Source organism: Aythya fuligula, chromosome 9, assembly GCF_009819795.1.
Source record: "Aythya fuligula isolate bAytFul2 chromosome 9, bAytFul2.pri, whole genome shotgun sequence".
Classification (NCBI taxonomy): domain Eukaryota; kingdom Metazoa; phylum Chordata; class Aves; order Anseriformes; family Anatidae; genus Aythya; species Aythya fuligula.
The window spans coordinates 1,936,883-1,952,785 of record NC_045567.1 but is presented as its reverse complement, the minus strand read 5'-3'; the positions used below and the strand labels follow the sequence as shown (position 1 = coordinate 1,952,785).

The 15,903-nt window shown below is 35.8% G+C and overlaps 1 protein-coding gene across 1 annotated transcript in view; it reads right to left on the bottom strand.

Annotated features, from left to right (window-relative positions):
* The window catches only part of SLC9A9 (solute carrier family 9 member A9), a 217,796-nt gene that overhangs the window by 155,521 nt on the left and 46,372 nt on the right, over positions 1–15,903 (bottom strand). The window contains 2 exon segments of the mRNA XM_032193572.1: positions 3,852–3,957; positions 14,850–14,965. Of these exon segments, the coding sequence (XP_032049463.1) occupies positions 3,852–3,957; positions 14,850–14,965 (222 nt within the window).

Here is a 15,903-nt window from a genome sequence, read left to right as displayed (position 1 = left end):
CTGAATTCCTGAAACATACAACAGGACCTTTTACCCTTCCAGATCCTACTGCTCTAAGAATTTAGCTTTTTAGTCCTGGTTCTAGATTTTTGCAAAAGGATCCTTACATTTTGACTATGTCAAAATCCAAGCCTTCCATAGCCTAATGTTCGTCAATAAGCATGAGTGAACTTTATGAAATGCATCCAACCTGTTGATACATTACAAAAGAGGCAGGATATCCAATTTGAACCAACTCAGTATTTTTCAGTTATGTTCCTCTTCACCTTCTTCTACAGAACCTCCAAGGTCATCATCTCTTCCTTTACATACCATTTAAGGTACTTAAAAACAACAAGCCAAACTTTATAAGAAAACTATGTTTACAGTATTAGTTTCCTCTCTGCACAGAAATATCCAAACTTTGCAGCTTTCTAGGGCAATTAGCATTCTGAAAAGGTAGGACTTCATTTCCTATGTCAGCTAGAATCCATGTTCTCTGGTTTCTCTGCTATGTGATCTTCCCCTACACTTTTTATCTCCAGGATTTCCACTTCACTCACATATCAAACTGTTCTTGATTGCATATAACAGAGGGGTGGGAAATAATAAATCAATTTCTTGTTGGAACTAATAAATCCATGTCCAAATGTCATATGTCCCATGTCCCCTAGCTGCCACTCACTTCTGATGATTACATATGAAAGACAATACCATATGTTGATCGTAGACTTTTTATACATACTAGCTAACATGCTTGCTGCCAGTGTGACTTCCACACTATCACATCTTCTAGGAAGGAGATGAAACTCAGGCAAACTGAGCCAATACTGGAGTACAAAAGCCAGTGGAGAAACAGAGGCACCTCTTTTGCATAATGATGTTACAAACACTTCTCACACTGACTACAATGGAAACATTTCTTGTGCAATGTTCTCTAAGATAATTTGTTAGCAGGGAACATGTATCAGTATTCATTACTGCTTTCCACATCCTGCACTCAGAGAGCACTCAGCATGAGAAAGATTAAATAGCTCTGCTAAATATACTATCTTGATGATAATGACCTGTTCAGCCACTTTTCTGTCATATCTCAAGATATTCAGTGCTATTTTTACAACTTCTTCCACACTTTCTTATACAAATTCCTCTGCAAATATGCAAAAACTATGTGAAGTCCAAAACTACAGCATGTGCGCTCAAAATATATGCAAATGTTTGCTTCAACAAGTTTTATATCGTACATAGAGAGAACAATGAAAACGGAATGAAAGAGAAGTAAGAGGTCAATCTTCAAGATTTGATTAAAAATATTCATAAATTATTATTTTTCAACCAGATTCAACAGTCTTCGTCACACACAATTCTGAATTTACTGGTTACTGGGATGTTTCTCAGTTATGATCTTTAGAATGCAGTCCGCAGCTAGTAAGTTCCCAAGTGCACACACTTCTTTGTTCATTGTATTTGTCTATAAAGTGCTATTTACATTTTTCTGTAATGATAAATATTCCTCAGTCTGGAATTCATGAATGAAATATATCACCTTGAATGTTTCATCCACCGGCTTTCATAAAAGGTTGCTGTAATCCGTTGTTTAAAATCAGATTCCAAATAGGGATGTTACACTATTCTAATCACAAAGTGGTTTCACTTTCTAATCACAAAGACTATGTATAGCATGTATAAACACCCAAAAGAAGCTCAAATATCTATTTTCCTATGTATGCCTTGTTTTTTTTTTTTTTTTTTTTTTTTTTTTTTTAATTTAAGCACATATAAACTACTTCTAGAGATACTGGTTAGGCTGTAAATAGACAGAGAATGAGTACATGGGTGACAAGTCCATTTCCTGGAGAACAAAGTACATAGTAAATATTCATGGCATAATTATTCATATAGCTTTTTCCACATAAAAGCAGGCATGTTTAGTCAGCTAATGAGTATTCTCTTGTAGCTCTGTTATCATTTTTCTTAAATACCATGAATCCTTGATATAAACGGGCTTTAAAATTACTAATTCTGAATGTTTAAAATGTGAAATATAGGGTAACTGGTCTGACTGCTGTCCTTCTTAACTAAATGATACACAGTGCAGTAAAAATGTTGGAGGGAGAAGCTGGAGGAAAAGATAGGTATTAGTATAAAGCCTTGTTGGCAGATAGCCATACTGCTACCTTCACCTTGCCAAATCATCACAGCTAACCATAAGAGGCTTCCCTCTTTTCTCTTCCTATCCTGTAATGAGTCATTCCTGCAGACATTAACTTGGTTATTTTGTGAGCTGATGAAACACTGTGTATTCTCTTTTTCAGTCTTCTATTTACCGTTACAAAGTGTACAAAATCACTTGTTATTGCTTTTCCGTATTTGTAAACATTATTCTCACACCTTTTTAAATAGTCCCCTATTACTATAATTATGAACATGCTGTGTTTGCACCATCCTGAAAAGGTGTATATGTTACAGAGAAAAAAACAAAACAAAACAAAACAAAACAAAAACCCTAGCTGTTCTTTCATAGTGACAGAAAAATAATATTCTTCATTTAAATTCAGTTTGGTTTACTAGATTGTTAACACATTGAAGCTGACACTATTAACAGTATAGCTTTACTTATAGGTACAGAAAGGAAGATCATTTTAAGTTGCAGAAACGTTTCCTTTGTGCAGAAGCTGATTATTTAAGCCAGAAATTAATGAAATGTGAAACTGATGATATATTCTCTTCATTCTCTGCAAATGACTAAATCTATTAGAGTAATCGAGGTATTATTACTCACACTGGGTATACAGAACAATACACTAATTTTACAGGGACCAGAGATTATATAGTAAAGAAAGTTTGTAATGTACCATGTATAGCTAAGAAAACAAAAGGAGATAGCCAGCATTAGTGTCAGGCACCATTCCAGTTGATTTTTTTTATCCATGTACAGGCTGAGGATCCTAACCTAGACCTGAGTACAGGGAACCTGAGCAGATGCTAGAAACTCATGAATCAGGTGCTATCTGATAGTACTTATCTTCCTAGATTACTTTGCAGTTGAGTTTCACTTTTGAAGAGATCCATGTACTTTGACATCACAGTGACTGAAAACTACAGACACTTAAAACATTCTGAGTGTCTCTGTGCTGCATGTAGCATAATTGTTACACAGCCTATAGGAATCTGGCTCTAACAAATGAAGAGTCTAAATGAGCTGTAAATGTCTAGGTCTCTATTAAACAATGCCAAATGAAACAGAGAAGAAAATTTCAGTCTTTTTGTCACCTACAAGCTTCTTTCCCATTTTTAAAGCTGCCTTAATGGATGCTTTTCTATCTGTTCCCTCTACCGAGGTTGCCATTCCTTGCTTAGTTCTCCTTTTGTGCATTTTATTGTCTGACATACTAGATGCTCTGCTAAGTGGCACATTCCAACCCAGATATGCTCAGATAATTCAGCATTTGAGAATATCATTCTTGCTCTAAAAACAATGCAAGGATTTTAGTGTAGGTGAACATAACTAGACTGATAACTGGAATATAATAAATTAAATACGATTACTATTTTTAGTATCTTGAAACTTTTTTTTTTTTTAATTCAACTATTATAATTGTTTCAGACAAAATGTGCACATTTTACAGAATATACTGCTTTCTAGGCTGAAGAAAATGAATGAAAGTTGCATTTTGGATACTCAGTTGCTATTAATAATACTGGAATTATTTTATTTAACAAACCAATAACAACTCCAAAATGACATCTCTGTGATGAAAACTTAAAAGGCTTTATCTATACTTGGACACACAATATGATTTGTGAAAGATATCAGCAATTTATCCTTGGAATTACCTCACCAAGTAAAGAATCAAAGTGGCTGTACTTACTATGTCAGCACAATAGCCACAGCATCATTTAGAACACTCTCTCCAAGCAGTAGCGTGTACAAATCTGTGTCCACATGCAGCTCATGGAAAATAGCAAGGACTGTCACTGTATGAAGACAAAACAGTGAATTTGTTATTTTCATATTCCTCTGGCAGTTCAAGAAATAAAACAATGTTAGGGTATGGGCTTTGAAAAGTCTAATCTGATTTACTACCCAAGTGGCTAATAACAGGGGTCAACTGAAGTATATAAGATACTAAAATCCAGCAAGTCTATGTGTTTTGTTGCTTCAGCTAGTTAGAAAAAAGATTTCCCTCTTACACACAGAATTATGCATAAATGAAAATGTCACAGTATATTTTACTATACACAAAGGACTTGGATCTTGTCACCAAGGAGTAATAAGGGTGCTGAAAAGCGTTGGGTTTGCTATGGGCCTTGTGGGTGATGAAAGTAGTGGTTTACATGTTTTAAGAAAGTATAATTATGTTTATCCATCTGTAATGTGTTTTTATTGAGGAACACTCAAATAATCTTGTACCCTGTCCTACCAACAATAAAACCACTTTCACCTCAAGTGCAGCACACCTGTAGTCATGAAGCTCTCTCATGCAGATCAGGACAACTGATATTTGCAACCCATTTTAAGGTTCCTTCAGTGTTCCTTCATTGATTTAAGTCCCTTCCTACTCCCCAAGTGGTATGCTATATCTGACTTTTACCTTACCAGTGCAATAGAAAAAATTTAGTTTGTGTCAGATTTCAACTTGTTGGCTAAATCATTTAGACACACGTCCTCAAGGGCATGTAGATACCTGTACCATACTTAGGATTTTAAAGGACCTCAGTTTCCTAACCTGTACACAATCCTTTCCTAGACCTTTCTAGCATTTCATAATCTCTAAATGAAAAAAGCTATCCATGTTCTTTGTTGATACTAGTATTCTCTCTTTGCATGGAGGAAGCAGAACTTTCACTTTCCACACATCATTTAATGTAAATGCCTCCAAATATTTGTATGGTTGAAAATTACATGGTAACTCACTGCTTCACTGGTGCTCATTCTAGTAAGTAATTGTGCAATTGATTCAGTCCTTATAGCCTACAAATCCAAAATATTAGGAGTGCCTTCAGGATGCCATGTTAACACCTGACCTTTCAGAAATGGAAATTATACACTTTCATGTTGAGATGACTGCTGATAACTTACAAATACATGAACAGGTGATTCTATTCTGTCTTAATCAAATTTATTGGAAATTTGAAATCATTGCTGATAAGATTTTCTGAAAGGTGCTTAAATATCTATGTAATCTAAATATATATATATATCTAAATATATATATATATATAAATGTACAAACCTAAAACAGATTGTCAGTTCCCCTGTGGGATTTTATGTCACAGTGATCTCTGTTGATGTGTTATCTTTGAAGAATTCTGGAAGTGTTATTCTACTCAAGGCAATTTAGGAAAAGTGTGTGAATAAACATTTGATGATATAGCTATATTTAAATTAACTAGTTTATTTTACCATCCTGATAAACTCACCCATCTAGACCCACTATGATTATAAGTTAAACCAGGAAAAGAGTTATTTCCTCAGAACAGCTCAAAGGTGTAGGAATAATCTTTATCGGTAAGGATGTTTTCTTGGTTCACCAATACTCTGCTGGTGCGGCCTCATCTCCAGTACTAGGTACAGTTCTGGGCACCACAATATAAGAACGAAATAAAAATTAGAGGACATATAAAGGAAGGCAACAAAGATGGCAAAGGGTCTAGAGGGGAAGATGTATGAGTGTCTGAAGTCCCTTGGTTTGTTCAGCCCCGAGCAGAGCAGGCTGAGTGAAGGCCTCATGGCGGCCTGCAGCTCCCTCACAAGGAGAGTGGAGGGGCAGGCGCTGAGCTCTGCTCTCTGGGGACAGCGACAGGACCCGAGGTAATGGCATGGAGCTGGGACAAGGGAGAGTCAGGCTGAGGGTTAGGGAAATGTTCTTCACCCAGAGCGTGGTCGGGCACTGGGACAGGCTCCCAGGGAAATGGTCACAGCACCAAGCCTGGTGGAGTTCAAGAAACATTTAGGCAATGCTCTTCAGACATATGGTTTAATTTTTAAGTAGTCCTGTGTGGAGCCAGGAGTTGGACTTGATTATCCTTGTGGGTCCCTTCCAACTTGGGATATTCTATGATTCTATGAATATCTCTCTATTTTTTTTTTCTTGATTAGGCAGTGCTGCCTAAATGTGCTAAATGTGCACCCATTTTAGTCTCCCATTCTTTGATGGCATAACAACAGACCAGTTTTCTAAAACTCTTTGCCACTTCCAGCTTTTGCTTATTAGCATATTACTTTGGGCTTGCACTAATACTCACTCCACAAATGATAGAAGGGAAACAGTATAGTAATCAAAGTCCAAGATACTGTTGGTATTTGAGTAGACAAAGCTAATTAGACAGATACCTACACATTCCTGTCCATCCTCTTGCCTCCTACAAAAACAACACCTTTTCTTTTATGTAACAAACATATTCTCTTACACTCTGAACTCTATTCCCCAAATCTGGTTCCAGATCTTTTCGAATGAAAGTAAAATAATAAAGCCAGCAACACAATAATGCACCACTTGCCTCCTCTGTGAAAGACTCCCTGGTTCACCCACTTCTCGGGAAGTGTCTTCCATTTCATATGTCTCTCCCACTCCCATTGGAGTTTACTGCATTTTCTGTTGCTTGATGAAGAATCTTGGTCTCTGGAGGAAGACCACTACCAGTATCCACTCTGTCCTTACCCCCTTCCCTCCACACCCCTCCTCCCCCCCACCCCCCAGACACTGTAAGCTATCAGTGATACGTGTCATCACTGATGACACATATTTATCTGATCTATTTTTAAAGAACTGAAGTGTTTGTGGTTTCACAAATCCCAAGGAAACTAATCCACTCTTCAGTTTATAAATGCAACTATTCCTGAACGTCTAACCTATATTTCCCTTCCTACTCTTCAAGTCTGTTAATTTCCATTCCTAACCTAATGAGACAGAAATAATTTGGCATATTTATTGACTTTTTTCTTTCTTTCAGCAACATTTTTCCTATTCAAAGATTCATTTCAGATATATCCTCTCTAAACTGACTTGCTTCTTCCAATCTTCTCTTTTCAAAAATATTTTCTATCCCTTTAATTACTAGCTAATTTTCACTAAACTTTTTCTAATCAGGTGGTATCTTTCTTGAAATACAGTGCTCATAACCCTATCCAGTTACTGTAGCTGATGCTTGCTGTCAAGAAATAGAGTGAAATGATGTGGTAGAATATATGTTTATGAAACTGAAACTGTTTTCCTTTCCCCCTCCCCACCTGTATTAGTCCTCATGACTCATTTTCAGGTTGTAAACTTGAAATCCTTTTCAGCAGTAAATGCCATTTTCTTAGCTTCTATCTATTAAGATGACTATTCCTAACTGTAGCACTTATCCTTGTTGATTTTAAACTATTGCAAGGATTAAGTTGAGTTCTAATCCTGTTTTTCAAAGTGCTTGCTATCTCCTCTCAGCATATTATTATATGTTAAAGAAGCATCCTCTATTGCCTTAGCCAACTCATTAATGAAAATGTTAAATGGTATCTGCACAAGAACAGAGAGCAGCAGAACCTCTAGCACATCCATACCATTTAAGAATTCAGTAAAACATTTGCATTGCTTTGCCAAAACCATATAGCCATTTATTCAAGATCACATTTGCTTTTATTGCTTATGAGAATCTATGGATACATGTACAAAGGGGCACATTAAAAAGGACATAACACTAAACTAAGGGAAAAAAAAAATTGAATTACTCTCCAGATAGAAAAATACTTTGTGAATAATCGTAGTTGTCCAAAATAGTCACACTATGTTTTGTCTGATGGACGACTTTAAAAGACAACAAATTTAAAGATTCAGCATTTGCCGTCATATATCACAGTAATCTGTGACATCTGATCTGTGAGAAGATTTATATTTAAGTAAAGTGTATAGTCTTTAGATACTACATTGCAGTATGGCCTCCCTAGCTTTCTTAAGGCAAAGTAGGTAGGACTTGATTTTTGTGTGGTAAACTTCTTAAAGTCTTGTATAATTCATTAGATACAGTATGATAATATGGATTAAAAAAATACTAAACTACATTTCCCTAAACTACACAGTGACTCTTAAGCTCTTATTTCAATCTAAGCATATGAGGACAGAGATAGAGACAGGTAAAGAACTAAACAGTTGGTAATTTGGGGACAGCAAACAAACATATTTTTGTGGCAGTTGAAAACTCCCCAAAATAGAAATAAATAATAATAACAATAACAATAACAATAACAATAACAATAATAATAATAATAATAATAATAATAAAAACCATGTAATAGAACTCCTGACTCAGAAAGGTGTACTGGGTCTGGCTGGAATGTTAACTTTCCCGGCAGCAGCCCATACAGTGCCATACTCTGTACTTGTACCTGGAACAGCAGTGTTACCACACCAGTGTTGTGTCTACTGCTGAGCAGCAGTGGAACAGCATTGGGCCTTTCTCTAACCCTCCTAGGGGGTGGGCAAAAAGTGAGGAGAGAAACATCACTAGGGCAGCTGACCTAAACCAATCAAAGGGATATTCCATACCATGTGATGTCACACTCAGCAATAAAAGGTGGAAGAAGACAGGAAGAAGAGGGGAGGGGTGGGCTGTCGTTGAGAAAACAAAGGCCCTCCTCTCGAACACCGACTGCGTGTGTTGAGGCCTTGCTTCAAGGACGTGGTCAATCATCGCTCATTTGTGGGAAGCAGAGAGTAATTTCTTTCCTCTGCACTTCCATATAGCCTTCATTTATTTTGTTTGTTAGTTTTCCTCCCTTCTTTTTATTTTTCCTTTTCCCCTCCCTTTTCCGCTTTCCCTTTTTATTTCCCCTTAGTTAAATTGTTTAGTTCATGGTAGTCTTTATTTAATTATTATAATTATTTCCCTTTAATTAAATTATCCTTATCTCAACCCGTGAGTTGTTCTTTGCTTTACTTCTCCCCCCTCCTCATCTAAAGGAGGGGGAGTGAGAGAGCAGTTGTGGGGTTTAGCTGCCCAGCACAGTAAAACCACCACAAAGGGTAGTGAAATTCATTAAACGAATCAGTGGTGGGAAGCCTGAAATAATAAAGCATCTAAGATTTTCTCAGTACTTGTGCCAAGAGAAATCTGATTCTCTTCCTTGACTTCATGGACTGAGAGAACATCTGTTAGATTCTAAGCCTAGCATGATTTTGATTGTATCCAAGTCAGAACTGGTGTCCGTGGAGCTGGTCTGTGAAAGATATCTTTTGACGTATATAGAAAAAAAAAAAGGACTTAATTGCTGTAAAAAGGATAATTGAAAATGTATAACTGAAATATCAGCAAACGTCAACAATCCGTAAGCTAACTGTATCCAATACTTCTTTGCTGTTGTGTTTGAAAAGAACAAGGAAACTCAGAAAATAAATGCAACCATTATATAAAGTACTGGTTTTATCTTATCTTAATCTTCTGACTAGAACAATTAATATCTTTTGTAACTCGTGGGCTCTTAGGAGTTCATTATCAAATGGAAAGAAAATCAGATGAGAGAAGTCTCACTTATGTTTTCCATCAATTTTTCTTTAAAAATAACAATTCCAATTTTAATTATAGATTCCTTTCCCTGATAAACACTACTCACAGAGTAGGTCAGGGGTGTATAAGGAGAAAGCAAAATATTTTAATTAAAAAACATGCTTATAAACAGGCCTATAGAACCAGTGCAAAAATGTATTACTCTGCTGTATTTATAAACTGTGCTTTTTAATGCAAAATCCTCTGATTTTATGAGAAACAGGAACTGTTCTTTCTGATAATATCCAATTTTATCAATAACAGCAGCAGTACAACTCACATCTTAGGTTCAGCTGTAACTATAGTAACTTCAAATAGAAAAGAGCCTTGTGATTATCAATATGACCAAAGGTAAGGGAGTTCATGTAGCTCAGAAATAGCTGTGCTTCAGCAAACCTTGTGAAGGTAAATCTGTTTTCTATGCTTGAAATGTCAAAAGTTAAAAAAATAAGAAGTGCTAAAGATACATGAAATTTCTCTGGATTGGAAGGCCATTGCACAAAATGTGTTAATAACAACACCTACAACAAACTGCCAAAGCTATACTTTCCAGTTATTTTTGGTGGCTAAGGCAGAGGTCAAATCTTTTAGTTCATGTGTCAGTTTTGTTCTGTCATTCACATGATTCCATTAAAACTTCTGGTACCCTGAAGCAGCCTGTTCCTGGGATTTATTGTTGTGTCTGCCTTTCAGCCACACAAGACAGTTGATGCCAGATATCCTTATCCAAGCTCACACTTGAGGCAGTTTCATTTTGCAGGTCTCTAGGGACCTAGAGTTAGGGCTCTACTCTCCATTCCAGCCCCTTTTCCACAGCCTCTTTGGTGCTCTTGACATGCGCACCAGAACAAAGGCATGAACAACTGCTCCTTTCTTTTTGCATCACACAAAAAAAAACTTCCAGCCTCCAGAGTTAGGTTACATTAGAAATCAAAATGCAGTACTAATACAAGGGAAACACTTTCAACAGTGAGAACAGTGAAACAAGTCTGCGCTGTTTTACATAGATTAACTAATGAGAAGAGATGATTTCCCAAAAAACATGATAAATGGTATCAGTTGATCAGATTGAAAGATACTGATCTGATGCTTAAAATCAAACACTAATTAAGGGAGAATTTGATGATGTTTTAAAATATTACTTCTTAAAAATTAAACTTCTCACCTGATGTCTTGAAATGAGAAACTTTTTCTGTCAATAATGAATAAATTATTGGAAAGAGATATTTCCTGTAAAGTGATTGATTCACTCGAAAACAACCTGTCTTTCCCATAAAGTTTCTTTATGTTTATGTTTATGTTTATGTTTATTTTTTTATTTTATTTTTTTACTGGAGATCCAAGAGCTTCTATAATGCAAAATGTAGAAACATAACTAAATATTTTAGGGAGCTAAGATTCGTAAACTGTAACACTCAAAGGATTTTCTCTTTTTAAATTTTTCTTTTTAGTTCAACATTCGGTGTAATAATGGTTTCTCTATCAGCTTGTGATAATTCATCTTATTGGAAAGTAGATAAAGGAATCTCAACACAGTCCCAAGTATAACCAATCGTAATTTAACTTTTAAATTTTAGTTCAAATGCAATTTTCTATAGAAGGGAACCTATGGAATATTGTTGAAATTTTTCTGAATTAATTTTATGCCAAAATCTCTATATGAAGATCTTTAAATGCTCACCTAGAGAGTGCTATGCTGTTATTTCCTTTTTCCTAACAATATAAGGAACTTCTAAATGGCACGTATTTATTTACTGCCCTGGTAGTAAACTTATTCATTTAACATGTAAACATCTACAAGTCATCTTTATTATTACAAATAAGGAACTCAGTCAAAACAACTTCTGTCAAGTCAACAGATCGGTTTTTAACATCTTTTGAGACTTAATTGCTTTTCATAACCAAGGGAAATTAAAACTGGTTTTGGAATGTGTCTATTCAGTGAATGTGTCTACACAGTGAAAAAATAAATGAAAAATCAAGTAGCATATCTGACAAGAATTTCTTATTTCATACTAGGACAGTAATTTATTATTCTATTCTACAACACCAACAACATTTCACCAGAGATTTCTCTTTTTTAAAGCTAGATATCAAATGTAAAATCACATATAAAACTGATTATTTTATATGCTTCATATGATCTATCAGTCCTTTAGAGGATTGTGTTTTCACTGATTTTGGAATTCCTATGAGCTCTTTGCATGGCTTGATGTTATAATTTACGAGCAAATCCTACAGGAGAGTGAAATATTTTCAGCAATGTCTACCATTAAATTAAGCAAAAATTTCATGTAAAATTCTCTAATCTTTTGGGGGACTGAAATTAGATTAGATCAGTCTAATAGCTTAGATAACAGAAGGAGCAAGACTGAACATTCAAACAAATCTTGGACACACACAGGTACTCTATATAAGCAGAAGAGTAATTACCAAGAGCATTAATAGATGACAGTTTGTCCCACTAAAAGTATTCAGAACTGCAGTATTAGCTGTTTAAGCCTATAAAAATTCTGGGTAAAGTAATCCTTGTCACTTCTTATTCCTTCCAGTGGAAGAGGAAGTTCACCCTCCCCTCCCCCTGAGCTTTGCCAGATTATTCAGTGGTGATTTAACACTATTGTAATCAAAATCACTGTGTTTGTCTTATACATGTATGTATATCCCCTTGTAATCAACATTTTTCATTTGTGGAACAAATAGTAATGGAATGGAAATGGGAAAAGAAACAAAGCCAACTACAAAACTATTCATAGCACAATCAAGAAAAGTACTTGGAAGCTTTAAGCAACTTTTTATTCCATAAGCAATTATTTTTCTTATGTGTAATTTCTGCTTTTAGTTTCTGTGTTGTTCTCTTGTTCTGAGGATAGGCTCTGATCATGTGATGAACCTTATTAAAGTAGTTGGGGGATTTTATAAGTGGCAGAATACTGGATGCTTAGCTTAATTTGAGAATAACAATTTGAGGCAGCTTTTACAGCAATCTTGCAACAACAGGTTTTGTTGAAATAAATTGTTTTACACCATATTTTTAAGCCATCAGAATGATAAATCACAAGCTCTCGTAGTCTTTTGTTAAATATTGAGGTTTCATTTAAAGAATGGAACAAATTTGTGGAACAGTGTTGCTTTTTGACACTTCTTTTAATAGCCAAGAATTTGAAAGACTTTTTCATATGTTTCTCAGAGAAGCTTCTCAAGGGTATTAGCACTAATGCAGCATGTCATGTGCATCATGAAATGCTTTTTGTTCTGTTTTCCTGTACCGCTCAACTGAAAATTTTGCAAAAATCCAGTGTACCTTTCCATATTTTTCACTTTGTTTTTGCATGAATATTGTAGTTAGAATATCAATAAATTCTCTTTCACTTCCTCCTTCACAGTTTTCCCATAGATGCAAAACCAATATTTTGATACCAGAGTAGTCTTACTATGAACATAGTCAGTGTAACAAAAATTTGCTAAGTCTATGAATAACTTTGAAGTTAGCCCTGTTTTAATTATTAGGTTGGATAGGAAATACTCCAGAGGTCCCTTCTGATATACACAATTCTGTAACTTGGAATTCCACTGAATCTGTTTCTCCCACACTTGGGTATTTACTGTAACTGTAGGCTTTAAACCTCACATCTGCAAGTTCTGGTCAACATATTAGTACCGATCTTTTCATAATTGTATTAACCATGTAACACTGCATTCAAATTCTAAATTGATACCTTATAAACTATATTTATATGGCCATATCTGAAAGTTAGTTCCCCATATCTTTAAACTAGGTTAGATCACACATTTTATAAGTGATCTGGATGCAGGACTCAAATACATGCTAAGTAAGTTTGTAGATGATACTAAATTAGGAGGAGCTGTTGACACCCTCAGGGGTAGAGAGGCTTTGCAGAAAGATCTTGACAAACTAGAGGGTTGGGCACTCACCATCTGTATGAAATTTAAAAAGAAAAAAAAAAAAGTGTGCCTGGGGTGTGGCAATCCTGAATACACATGCAGGCTGGGGGACAAGAGAAAGGATCTGCGGATCCTGGTTGATTGCGAATTGAATATAAGCCAGCAGTGTGCCCTGGCAGCCGAAAGGGCCAACCATAGCCTGAGATGCATTTGGCACAGCATGTCTGGATGGTTGAGGGAAGTGACCTGATCTGCTCTGCACAGGTGTGGCCTGTGTGCAGTTTTGGGCACCACAGTATTAAGAAGGATATAGAAATGTTAGAGGGCATATAAATAAGGGTAACAAAGATGGTGAAGGGTCTAGAGTGGAAGACGTATGAGGAGTGTCTGAAGTCACTTGGTTTGTTCAGCTCAGAGGAGACTGAGGGGAGACCTCATGGCAGCCTGCAGCCTCCTTAGGAGGGGAGCAGAGTGGCAGGCTCGATGATCCTTTTGGGTCCCTTCTAACTCAGGATTTTCTATGTTTCTTTGAATGTCTATGTTAATTAACCATAAAGTTTAAGGCTCACAGAAGTTCTCATATTAGCAATAAACAGTCAGGTGTCCCAGAGACTGGAGAACATTATTCCAATCTGATTAAGGAGGTATTGAGGAGGCATTGGGGAGGCAAGGACAATCCCCAGACATGGACTGTATATCTCGAAACAAGACACTGGAACTCATGATAAGGAAGCGGCAGACGGACAGAGAAACAAACGTAAGGACTATAAATCTCAAAACTGGACATTGGAATTCATTATAAAGATACAACAAACGGAAGAATTAGCAACAACCAGCTCTTGCAATTAAGAAACATGCCAATTCAGCAGATTCCTGACCAAAGGTGAAAAATACACTGTGAGGAAGACTCGGGGTCTTCCTCCCAAAGACCCCTGCCCACGTCCCAAAGACCCCTGCCCACAATTCTTGGAAGGCTCTACGCAGGCGCAAGGTGCCAAAAGGCTAATTAGCATGAGAAGCGAGGGAAGGCGGGGATAGGTAATGCATATGTATAGGTGCTTGTAGAATATTGATAGATTGATTGTATAAATTCAAGACTGCTTTCCGCTTTAGGTATGCACGATAGGTGGAGAGATCCCCCGTGCATCCAGCGCTGCAATAAAGAATATACCACTTAAAGGAATTTCGGCTTCGATCTTTGAATCAAATCTCTTCAGCAACTTCATTTGTAAAGTTTGTAAGATTAACACAGGTAAATCTTACACAGGGGATCTCTGGAGGCAATTTGATTTACGATAATCAGAATATAAGACACTTAAAGGGATGAGAATCAAAACTGAGAACAGACACTCAACATTTTTATGGCACATACAGACATTATATTTTTATTTACTCTTCTGACTTTTGAAAAAAAAAAAAAATATATTTTAAATTGTTACCTGGATCTGTGGCAGACATCAGTGATCCAAAAAACAAACAGTCAGTGAAGTGGAATTCCCATGCTTTTAATTGGCCAATGTGTACCATGGCCTTCACAAAACCATACATTATCAAACTGTAAGAGGAAAGAAAAGACAGTCATTAAGACACAGTATATAACACATGCATATTTCACCATACTAAGCAGTTTCTTGTTCTCTTCAGCTTCTTTTAAATAAACATACCGTATGAATCCTGAACATAAACTGCTGTCATAAAAATCCTATTTCCTATTCGACTATTCAATTATTGTGTCAAACTTTACAGACAATCCAAATGCAAAGACTTTTCTGAATAATTGCCATCTGCTGTTGGCAGAGGGCAATACCGTTTATTTTTTAAAACTGTTTATTTTTCGGAAGAAAAGACAATATAAGCTTAAGCAGACCAAATTGACTAATATTGTAGAAACTTTACATAAAGACAGTTCTACAGTCAGCTATGTGGCTTGTTCTAATATCTCTAAATGAAACTATCAGCTTTTAAATTTATTTGCATTCAACATTCCAGGTGATGTCTCTAAATGAGACAGACACTGAACAACTCAGAATGATAGTGAGGCAACAAGGTCACACTTTAAAATGCACTGATAAATCTTCAGTAATTTCAGAGAATTACTGGTTAAATAATTAGGTAATAATATCAGGGATGTGTATTCTAAGAAGATTCTTGAAATATCTTGAAAAAATGAATTTGCTTGCTGTTACAACCTGTAGTAGATTTTTAAAAAAATTCATGCAATTCCAATCCAATTAATAGTAAAAAAAATTCCATTCAATAGCTTTTCCACAAACAACACACAAGTTAACAGCTGTACACTTGTATCTACACATTTTAAAAAATTATTTAAACAGAGTAACATGCATCCACATATTCAGCTATGTTTTGTCCTCTGCTGTATTCCTTCAAAGTTTCTGAAGTCACATGAATACAGATCTGAGTGATAGATAAGTGCTAAAAAAAAAACTAAACAACCAACAACAAAAAAAAAAAAAAAAAAAAAAAAACAAAAAA